The 12,168-nt window shown below is 37.4% G+C and overlaps 1 protein-coding gene across 2 annotated transcripts in view; it reads left to right on the top strand.

The window, feature by feature from the left end:
- Positions 1 to 12,168, top strand: part of ANK2 (ankyrin 2) — a 238,209-nt gene that overhangs the window by 203,687 nt on the left and 22,354 nt on the right. For both annotated transcript variants that reach the window (XM_061993135.1, XM_061993136.1), the window contains 5 exons: positions 1,328 to 1,556; positions 3,185 to 3,310; positions 5,411 to 5,533; positions 6,693 to 6,725; positions 9,953 to 9,974. In XM_061993135.1, coding sequence (XP_061849119.1) covers positions 1,328 to 1,556; positions 3,185 to 3,310; positions 5,411 to 5,533; positions 6,693 to 6,725; positions 9,953 to 9,974 — 533 coding nt within the window. The remainder of the gene's footprint in view (positions 1 to 1,327; positions 1,557 to 3,184; positions 3,311 to 5,410; positions 5,534 to 6,692; positions 6,726 to 9,952; positions 9,975 to 12,168) is intronic.

Raw genomic sequence — 12,168 nt, 5'->3', positions numbered from 1 at the left:
ACTTGTGAGTTATTTTTTGGACACTATGAGGAATTGCCAGAATTTCTTGGTTTTGGTAAGCCATCAACAATTGTTTAAATATTATAAATGTATTTATAAATAGATGTATTTCATAAACACAAAGATATGAAAAGGTTCATATATTTAAATCCCCAGAGAAGGTGTATGAGACTGTGCCACAGAGCAAGTCAGCTTCTTAAAGGCTTTAAAAGCCAGTCATGTAACCTGAAGCTGAGAGAAGTGAGAACATATGAAAAGGCAAACAAGGGCCTCCAAGCAGGAGACTCTGTGGGATTTGCATCTGGTATTTAAGAGAGTAAGTTCTGGTCCAGATGCTTTCTCTGTTGATTTTGCTTCGTGCTCCTAAATGCCCAGGGGGTACCGTGAGGTTCAACAAGGGTTCATAAGGTTCACCTCATGAGGTTCAACAAGGACAAGTGCAGAGTCCTGCACCTGGGAAGGAACAACCCCATGCACCAGTACAGGCTGGGGATTGACCTTCTGGGGAGCAGCTCTCCAAAGAGAGACCTGGGAGTTCTTGTGGACAGCAACATAAACATGAGCCAGCAACATGCCTTCCTGTCCAAGAAGGCTGATGGCATTCTGGGATGCATTAAGAAGAGTGTGGCAAACAGGGCGAGGTCAAGGTGAGGTTGTGTTTGGAGTCCGGTGTCCAGTTCTGGGCTCCCCAGCTCAAGTGAGACAGGGAGCTTCTAAAGAGAGTCCAGCACAGGGCCACTAAGATCACCAGGGGACTGGAGCATCTCTCCTATAAGGAAAGGCTGAGTGACCTCAGACTGTTCAAGCCTGGAGAAGCCAAGACTAAGAAGGGAATTTCGTTAGTACTTAAAAATATTTAAAAGATACATGTCAAGAGGATGGGGCAACACTTCCTTCTCTAGTGTCCAGTGACAGGACAAGGGGTAATGGAAAGAAACTGGAACACAAAAAGTTCCACTTAAACATAAGGAACAACTGTTTTACTGTGAGGGTGAGGGAGCCCTGGCAGGTTGTGGAGGTTGTTGAGGCTCCTCTGGAGGTTTTGAAAACCCATGTGCATGTGTTCCTGTGTGACTTGATTGAGGCAAACCTGCTTTAGCAGGGGGATTGGACTAGATGATCTCTAAAGGTCTCTTCCAGCCCCTACCATTCTATGATTTCATGAGCATTCTTAGGCTATTCTTCCCAAATGGTAGCTTTTTTTCTTTCACTTTATTCCGGCTTGTCATACACAATTGGTGTGATGCTGCCAAGATGGGAAAGCATAATAATTTTCTTGCATAAATCTTTCTGTGCTGATTACACAACTCTTCATTTTGTTTTGCAGATTTTGGTTGATAGACTGTCGACAGACACAGGAATCTGTTACTTTTGCTTCCCAAGTGTACAGAGAGATAATCTGCGTCCCCTACATGGCTAAATTTGTGGTGTTTGCCAAATCACATGATCCCATTGAGGCACGGTTAAGATGCTTTTGCATGACAGATGACAAGGTGGACAAAACTCTGGAACAACAAGAAAATTTTGCTGAGGTTGCCAGAAGCAGGGATGTAGAGGTACTGTACAAGAATCTTAAACAATTTTGCCCATTTTCTAATGTCTGTTTTCAAGCTAGCATTTTTTGCCTTCTACCTGCTACAACTTTGGAAAAATAATAGGGAAAACAAATACTGTCATGGTGCAGTATCATGCATCATGGCAAAATGGAAACTTTTTCTTCTGTCAGATGTAAGGAAAAAGTAACTGACAGATATGAATAATGAAATACTATTCTCAAAGGGGAATAGCCAATCTCTTAGTCCACAGGATTGGTGGACAGGTTAGCTATTGTCAGCTGGCTGCATTTGGGTATTCCTGGGTCAACCGAACAAGGTGGAAGGTTGTGCTTCAGCCACAAGTAAATCCAATTGGATGATTATCAGAAATTAGAAAGAAATTCCCTGTCTGACTTTTGTAATACTATTTTTTGCTTTCTCTATAGCATTATCAATATTGAAAGGGGACATCCAATGTGTTCTCAGGATAGGGCTCAGCAATTAAAAAAAAAATAGGTAGCAGAAACTTTAAGCTGGATTCAAGGTGATAGTAAATACAGAACTGGGCTCATTGAGTCTGAGCTCTTTTATGGGACTAAGGCTTAGAAAACCTCTAGACAAAACTGAATTAAAAGCATTTCGTTTCCCAAGAGGCTTTTTTACAGTGGACGTATTAGACAGTTGTGCTTAGAAACTACTGATTTTATGCCAGGAGATCAAGTAATAAAATGAAGTTGGGAGTTACCACTTAGTCCAGCAGTTTCAGGTTCTTTGTCCTTTTCTCTGGTATCAGTGTCAGCATTTCTTTTATTCAGAGTCAGAACTAGAGCAGCTGCTGCCAACTAAGTATTATAAAGTCTGTTTGAGATGGCTAGTTATGCAAGCAGGAGACATTGCCCATGACAAGGTGGAATTTCTGGCAAACAAGGTTGAGACGTTACTGTATTGGCAGCTGGAAGGGAACATCTCCAAAACTAGTGAACTGAGATTGAAATGTATGGAGGGGCCATAACATAACAACCCAAAGACATGGACAGTGTCATTATGTAGGCCTTTCAGAGAGGCGTTTACCTGAGACCTGACTTTTAAAAGCTCTAGGCCCTTACAAATCCAGCTGAATCTAGTGATTTATACTGGCTTTGCCTGCTGCAACAGACTGTGTCAAGTAGATTAAACGCATATGTAATGTAATTTAGAGAGTTTTGGCATTGGTAAAAAGGTCTTCTACAACTTCATCATCTTCCCAGACTGGCTTATTAACCCACCAGTAAAAACAGGGACTTTTGATTGCTGAAGAAAACATTTCTTTGACTCTTATAGTGAGGCCAGGTTGACAAAGTATGATAAAATTAGAGCCAGTAAAATATCCAAATTAAAATATAGATTGATAATTTGACCAGGTTTGTGACATCGAGTACTCATTTTGTCATTCACAGTGTCACACTATTGTTACTGAATTAACAGCGTATTCTATTTGGAGTTTAATAATCTGACATGTTTCCACGGATTTTAGATAACTGTACATAACAAATCTGGTAAATGCTGACAAGTCCTAACAATTTAAAAAATGGAACTACTGTCAAATTATGCTTAAGAAGAAATCCCAACCACCTCACTGTGATTGATTGCTGCTTTTTCATTTCCAATAGGTATTAGAAGGAAAACCCATATATGTTGACTGCTTTGGCAATTTGGTGCCACTAACAAAGAGTGGACAACATCATATATTCAGTTTTTTTGCCTTCAAAGAAAATAGACTTCCTCTGTTTGTTAAGGTAAAGTTATGAGCTATGGATTATATTTTTATTTTTTGTCTGCTTCTGAGTTTACAATAAACTTAGCAGACTGAAGAACACTTCCAAATGATTGTATGATAATGGATTAAATGTTGACTTGGATAGTCGAAACAACAAGAAGCAGCCACCTAAAATTTATTAAAGTTTTTCTCTTCTGTGTGTGTGTCCACAGCATTCTTTCAGGCACCCAAATGGTACTTAGAGGAATCCTGTTCTCTACTTAAAAATCTAAAGAGCTGATCAAGATTGATCTTGTCTGTTTTTCCATATCATGGTTCAATATATTGTGGGAAAAGAAATGCAGAAACTGCACAGAAAGTGTCAGAAAACATTGTAAAATTGGCATAAGTCTAGCAAAATATGATTGTTGGACTCTACACTTGTAAATAGGCATGGCACTGTAAATACAGATGTAACTGTTCTTCAACCAATCAGCCTCCCTTCAGCAGCAATTCAAAACTTCATTGGGGATACAGTAAAAAAATAATGGCTCCTTTTTGGATATTTCAGGTATTTTTGAGAACAAATAAAGAAGGAAGTAAACAATTTTGATATATTCCCATCCATAACCTAATTTTATCCCTGTGGTGTATATTACTTTGTTATTCTATTTTTAAAACTTTTATATGAGTAGGAAAGTTTGGTAAGCAAAAGCCAAAACAAAAAAACTTATCTATTCGTTCATGCTTCAGTCCTACTCTAGAGCCAGTGACCATAGGGTCCACAGGACTCATCTGCATTGTTCATGAGGTCTGCAGGGAACAAGTCATGCAAAAAAGTCCTCTGTGCTCTGTTCTAGCAGCAGAGTGGGCTGCTGTCAGCTAGACACAATCACCTTCACTTTTGAAGAGAGAGATTCAGAAGGTACTGCAAATCTCCTCCCACTGACTTTCTCTTTACTGTGATGTCCCAACTACAACAGAGCACATTATTGCCAGTGCATAAAACAGTTTTAAAGACATGCTCTGTGAATGGAAACTTCTAAAAAGTGAAGAAAATCAACCCGCCCTGTTATTGTAATAGATTTACTGTATGCTGCCAGACAACTTTTAAACCCTTCTCCCACCTTTCCAGCAATATTTTGTAAACTTGCTTTAATTTAGACCATTTGGAATGCCACCACCTACCTTTGACTTTGCATATTTTTCTTCCAAAATGTGTTCAAAGAGATGTATGTATCTGCATCTAAGATTTTTAATCTTATCAATTTAATAACATGTTTATCTACTTGTATCATGTAATCATTTCAGAAAACTAAGAACGAGGTGATGCTTTCAGTTGTATTTCTTCTGTGATATTGCATATAATCCTCCTCACAGTATGCACAAAAGCTAAGACAACATCACCAGTATCTTAAGTTCTAAGTCCTTACACTTGTTTCCACTAACAAGTGTGAAAGATTTTTCTAAGATTCACTGCAAAATCGGCACTGATGTCTTACCTTTTGTAGGTAGTAATGGTCACGCTTATATTCCAGCAAATTTCTTCATTCCAAGACTAGGATTTATCAAATGTATTCAAGAAAACATTTTGCAAGAGAAGACATTTTAAGTGTGGTATTTTTTCAGCCACTCAACCACAAAAGTAGCCAAATGAACAAACACAATATTTAGTACTGAAAAGCAAAGGGTTGTCATTGACAGCAGCATAAATACAAATTCTTGCCATGTGGGGGAAAATTACTTTGTTCCTTTTATCACCTAATGCAAAAGGAGTCTGTGTTATGACTGTAAGGTTTGAAGACTGCTTCAGTGATACAGAAACCAAATTATATGGGAGTGTCTCTGTTCTTTAAAGACTATGATTACAGTCTTAGGACTACCTTCTGTAGATGAGTTTATAATGTGCAAGCATGTACATGCTTGTGTTTTCTCTTGCTTTCACACACAAATACATTTGTCTGTGCATTTACAAATGAGCAGGAATAAAAAAGAGAAAAGATATTATTTTTCCCTACATAGACTTTTTCTCCCATGTCTAGACTTTTTCTGCTAAATAGTTTTTAGTAGCACAAGTAAGTTGTACTTCTGGTGCAGAAAAATAGCACCAGTATAAATGTCTGTATGTTTGCTCTACCAGGTGCGAGACACCACTCAAGAACCCTGTGGACGACTGTCGTTCATGAAGGAACCAAAATCTACAAGAGGCCTCGTTCATCAAGCCATATGTAATTTAAACATCACTTTACCCATTTACACAAAGGTACTGTGAAATTATACTGATCTACAGTCATCAGTGTTATAATATAAACAAGAAGTGAGTAGGAGGACAAAATATTATTAGAGCTTTGTAGTCGGGTATTTTAAAGAAGAATAAATACCAGTGTCTGGGGTTTACTACTCTTAATGCCAGTGTTCAAAGATGTTATACAGTATTTTCTGAGGGCTTGGAAGACACAGCAAAAGACACTTGCCAATTTGAATGTTAATGGGCTTTACAGTAGCACTTTTAGCTAACTGCCTTGTTTATCTGTAGTGATGGTGATAAAAATGTTGCAAACTGGAGCTCTAGAATTTGAAAAGTTTATAGCAGTGCCAAAAATATTTTCTGAGAGTAGATTTTAATGTTATATTGCCTTTGACACAGACTTTTCTTCCTGCATCTGGTCAAATTTTTAGAGTATGTCACATCATGTAAATGGTCATTTTTCATGTGTTATAACAGTCATTAATGCATCTGGAGAAGAAAAAGATCCGATATCAAGGACAGAAAAAGGAGGGGAAAACATTAGTATTTATAAGTAACAAGATTGAGACTAATTGAATTCTCTGTTGAGATGAGATCAGATATTAAGAAGTGCCGGTTTCCTTAGAAAGAGTTCATTTATTTCTATTCTGTGATAACTTGGATTTTTTACTGTCCTTGTCAGATAATGAGCTGCATGCCTTTTAGGAGTTTATTTGGCTGTTTTCCCAAAACCTTGCCTGTTGGTGTTTCTTTTTAGCATGGAATATAATCTTTATTATAGCATTTTTGTGACATTTTAAAATAGCACATCACAACATACTTTAAATGGGTAACACTCTTAACTATTTTAAGTATTCATTTGTGCTAATTTATGAATGCAAAGGCATTTATGTTTTTAAATTTTGGTACAGATAAGGATCACTAGGAGTCTAACACCCAGAAGCAACTTTTGTGTTTGTAGTTTGCTTGATTGTGTAGCCTTTTGTGTTTCAAACCGACTGTTTGGTTTTGCAGCTTTTTGACTTAAGAAATCAATTGCAGAAACACATTGCATTTTCTTCTTTCCTATTAAATACTGTCAGAAGTTATTTTTTCCTAGTCTCTTCTAAATAATTTGCATTTTGCCTGCCCTGTTTTCCCCTTCTCTTTTTGCATGGCATTCTGGAACTGAAAGGAATCAGATTCAGATCAAGAACAAGAGGAAGAGGTAATGTTGCTGTAACAGCATGTTTCTGCTTATGTGTACTACTAAAATAGAACTAATAGATATAACCTGGAAGGTGAAATCTGTAGTGAAATGGGCATGTCAGTCGTTAACTCCATGTACACAAACAGTGAAGAGGAGGCACTTAAAAGGATCTTGCACAGGCTCGCTTTTGACATTGACTGAGTCTAACTTTCACTATGTTAAAGTTTTACTGGTTCAGATGCACTGATTTTTGAGGTTTATAAAATAGTTCATTTTGCCTTCAAAATAGTTCCTTAATAATTTAAGATTTTTTTTCCTTAAGAATGAGCCACAAGTTATATTTCTTTAAGCTTTATTCTCTGCAGCACAAGAAAAAAAGAGGGGAAGGGAATTGGTTTTTTTGATTCTGAGAGCCATCCTGCATCCTAAAAATCATGTAGGGTTGCCACTGTAAAGTATTCAGAACCAGTGAATCATTTGCATGGTATACTTCATATCAGTACCCTGAAGCATAATCTGAATATGCTTCCTTTGACTAGTGGTAGTGGGTAGGGGAAAAAAAGAGGTAGAGGAACAGACATAACCACAACAATGACCTCCATCAGCAAGTTCCCCACTGTTGGAGGGAGTCTGCTACCAGATTGCAATTGATATTTGATAATTGCAATTGTACCCACATAATACCTGAGAGGGCTGCAATTCACAAATCTTATCCATTTATAACATCCAGTAGACTGGATCTTAGAGATTTCTCAGTTGGATTGCTGAGGTCCAGTACAGAATCAGTGTTAAACCAGAAGTTACAAGTAAGTTTACCTCAAGTAAAAGGTGTAGAGTTTGGCATAAACTGAATTGAATCTTATTGGAGAAATGCAGCCAACTCCCCACTATATTCCCAGCCCCATTCTGGCAGTTACACGTGTTTGTTAAGGCCTGACCCCTACATGGATAACATTAGATAAGCATCCCTATGTTTTGATGATGTTCAGCTGTTGGAAACAAGTAAGAGTGGCAGCACTGTGAGAATAGCCTGCTCTCCAAAAGCAGAATCACAGAATCATCAAAGTTGGAAAAGCCCATGAGATGATGAAGTCCAACTGTTGGTCCAGCACTGCCATGGCCACCACTAAACCATGTCCCTCAGCTGCACAGCTACATGGCTTTGGAATCTCTCCAGGGCTGGGGACTCCAGCACCACTGTGGGCAGCCTGTGACAGAGCTTGACAAGCCTTTTGAGGAAGAAGTTGTTCCTAATCTCCAATCTAAACCTCCTCTCACACAACTTGAGGCCATTTCCTCTTGTGCTATCACTTGGTATTTGGAAGCAGAGACTGATCCCTTCCTGGCGACAGCCTCCTGTCAGGGAGTTGCAAAGAGCGATCACATCTCTCCTCAGCATCCTCTTCTCCAGACCCCTACCTCTGGTGCCATCTCTGGACATGCTCCAGCCCCTCAGTGTCCTACTTGGAGTGAGAGGCCCAAAACTGATCACAGTATTTGATGATGGACGTTTTCCATCAACTGCAAAGCAGAGTTCGGAAGTTTTGTTTCATGGATTGCAGTTTTCTATTATCATTACAGAAATGCTTACCACTCCTATTTCAGCACTGAAATATAGGCACTTTCAGATGAAAATATGGCCAAATTTTTCAAGATAATTCCCCCTGTATTCATTCCAAAGGGAACATTTCTTATCAGATAGTCATTCGATTTCATGCCAAAAGCACAATCCTAATTATTTAAGCCTTTATAATGTTGTTAAAGCATTTTCAGGGAAGGCCTCAATAGTTGTTTTTGACAAATCTATGCTTTGAAAAGCAGTGTAAGGGATACTAGAAAATTATTTCTCCAACATTGATGACTGCTTGGGGTTTTATATAAGAAACTAAAGCACAAGAAGATGAGCTCATTGATGACTAAAAACACCTGTCATTTAATTTTTTGTGTCTACTTTACTCATGTTATGTTAATGGCATTAATAAGTATGCTGACATAATTCCAGATTGATTTGAAGGAAACTGAAGTAAGGGGAATTAAAGTATGCTGGGGATCCTAGGTTGCCATGTAGGGTGATCTGTGAATCACAAGAATCCATACTGTTGTGGATCTGTAGTACATGCTGATAAGTGTGACATTTAATAATGTAAGCCTGAATGATTGCAAGATGTGTATGGATGTGTGAATGTTGCCAGTGATTTACTTGTGTTTGTTTTCAGTTCATAGAAAAGCAAGAATTAATAACATCTTAACTGAGACACGTATTGCATTTATCTTTATAAAGAATACTTTTAAACAAGTAGAACCTTTTCGACCCTCACTAAAAAACTCTCTTGAAGGCTTTAAAGTACAAAATATATTGTATCAGCAGTACTGCATAGCTGATTTTCATTCCTCACAGTCATCCTACCATCACAAATTTGTATAGGAAAGGAAATGTTTAGTGCTACCTCTAACTTGCGTACTTCTACATATCTAAATTTACATAACAGACATCTTATTTTGCTTGTGTGGAGAAATGATTGTACTAGCAGAATTGAAAGAAAGTCAGACTACAAGGCATCTTCAAAAATTTGCTTCTGTACTTTGTGATGATGCAAAGCAGGGGCACACATGATTGCAGACTTGCTACTGCATAAGGCACAAAGTAGGGCTCGATTCCACTAATAGCTGCTGATACCTCTAAATGGAAGCAGTGATCCCCCTTTGGACACCATCTTTTTGATTTTTTAGGGTATATTGGGATATAGATTGAGAAAAAAACAGATTACTTTTATTCAAAAGAAAACATAGCCCTTGCCAAAAAAATTTAAAATTGCAATATCGGTCTATGAAATCCAAGAAGCAAAGTTTTGAAGATGCCTTGTGATGGAATTGCCTTCCAGATGGGACATATGCCTCCAGATGACCATATTGAGCTTTTTTTGTTCTGCTTTAGGTGGGAAGAAATAAATGGAAAACCATGTAACAACATACCCAGTAACACAAAAGTTTGGGTCCTTTACATCACTGGGCACATTTAAAGAAAATATATTGCAACAGTTTGCATCTAGTATGGACCATAACTATAGCATAATAATAATTTTTCCATTATTAGAAACACTAATTAAATTAAGCCATGCTCTTACCATTATTTTAAGTAAATTCTTGTTTCCGTGTCTCTACATCTAGTGGATTTAACTAAATCTGTACTACTTCACTGGTGACTTTATTCAAACTTTTAAGTTTCCCCTTTTTTTCTCTTCCAGGTTGATATGACTTCAGAAAAAAGTAAGATTTCCTATTTGTCTGAAAATGTTACAATGCAGTTTGTATGGAAGATGGTTAAGAGTAAAGATAAGCATGAAAGAGAGCAAAGCTTTAACTGCTACTGCTAATAACATCAATACTTTTAAAATGTAATACAAAACAATTTAATACCAAAGCAGCTGTCCAATTAAATACATTTTAATGTATCAGCTAACAAGTAATACAGTATAAAACAGTTCATCTAAGCATTTACTTTCCTTTGACATCCCTAGTGATCCTGCTTTTGCTATTATGCTTGTATGGGTGCTCATCCCTCCATTTTTTTGTTTTGTCCATTTGTTGACACACATTGTTGCTTCATATTTGAGATGAATGACAGTATCACTTTTAACAAAAATGTAATTCATACTGTAATATATTTCATTAAGCTAATGAAATGCAACCATGCAGAAAAGTGATACTGTACAAAGTAATCAGACTGTTTAACCTCCCCCCACCCCCTGCCTCCCCCCTTTACTGTGGTGAAATATGACTGGAAATTTGACTGTTAGGCTTGGTACAGCATACATACCCTTTGTATATACAGAATCAGGCCGTTATTAGAAACTGAGAGTGAGTAGTTCACAATGGCAAACATTGCCTTTAATTAAGATGCCAATCAAAAGTATATCTTCAGTCTGAAGAGTATCTCTAATAAGAATGGTTTTCAAATGCAGTGATTTCTTCCATCTCTTTAGCAAAAGAATGATTTCTGTCTTGTATCCAGTTTAAAGTGCAATGTCTTACCTTTTTAATATGTTGCATTTTGAGGGTTAAGTTATTCTTGATGTACTGCATACATGTTTTAATTGGAAAGTGGATGATCATTCCTCTGTGGCCTCCTTGGTCTAAAGCAAAAATGCTTCACCTAGAGGATAAAAGACATCAGGGTGACAAAATAGACAATAATGTGGTGGGAATTAGTACTCACCATGATTAACAACATTATTAGTATCAGATTTTTGCTCTAATTCATTTTATTTACACCAGGATGACCAACTTCATCAAAGTGGAAATGACAAGCCATAGTATAGCCAGTAGAGTGGAATTTCAGTTGTCCATGATTCACTCCCTTGACCGTGGGAGAGAGACTATTTTAGGTAGGGAACAAGCAGAGACCCCAGCAAGCATTCTTGCTACTGGGCACACACGGCTCAGAGAGTACTTGTGTTTGTCTTTCCACTGAAGCTTCTTTTCTCCAGGATAATTAACTTGGCTCTTTGGCCAGCGAGATAATCATCTATTTCTCATTTATGGAAATATATATTATGAATCTACAAAATTATTTGATAGTGTTTCAGTATGCACTAGACAGTCCACACTAACAACAGCAGCACTGAAATCACCCCAGCAATCTGGTTCTAATTACAGCACAGACATCTAGCATTTGTGTAAAGGATAGTGTAGCAAAATGGATATTTTTTACGAAGAAATATAGATGATTATGTATTCCCTCAGTTCTCCTTATTTACATTGCTACTTTGACTTCTAGACTAGGGTGCAGAAATACGTCAGGTTTTAAAAGAAAACTGTCCCATTGTGATTCCTAAGCATTGCACTCTGTTAATAACTTCCTTCAGTCCTCAAATATTTTATTCTGTTCAATGCACATTTTCTAGCAGTCCCTCCTGACATTAAATATTCCCAGCAGGCAATTATGGCATAGTGGCAATTACCTACAACCAGCTTACTGTATATTGATTGCGCAGGCCAGACAAATATTTCACCACAGTATGTTTTACAATATTTTAATTTTCATTTATATGATTAATTTCTAAAGCTACTGTTTCTTAACCGAAGCTACATACCCAACAGCATTTGCAACACCTTTGCTTTGCATGGAAATAACTTGCCTTACATGAATTGTGTGTATGTGTCTTGTGTGACTGTCTCTGATTTTTGGTTGCCATACATTACATTTATTTAAAACTTTGAAATCACTTCTAAGTTGATTCACCGTTTTTTCTTATTATCTCTCCTTTTCTTCTCTGTCTTCTCTTTCCTCAGTCAATTCATTAGTTGTCAATGAGGATGTTCCAAGGAAAGGACCATGCCTCTTAAAACAAGACTGTTTGTTCCATTGTTTAGGTGTGAAATCCCCTTAGATGAAATGCCGGTTTGCAGCTGATTCAGATCTCACATTTTATATTACTGCAGAATTACTTTTAAGTTTTTA

This window comes from Colius striatus, chromosome 3, assembly GCF_028858725.1.
Source record: "Colius striatus isolate bColStr4 chromosome 3, bColStr4.1.hap1, whole genome shotgun sequence".
NCBI lineage: Eukaryota > Metazoa > Chordata > Aves > Coliiformes > Coliidae > Colius > Colius striatus.
Note: the sequence above shows the minus strand (reverse complement) of the source record. Positions and strands in the feature narration are given on the sequence as shown.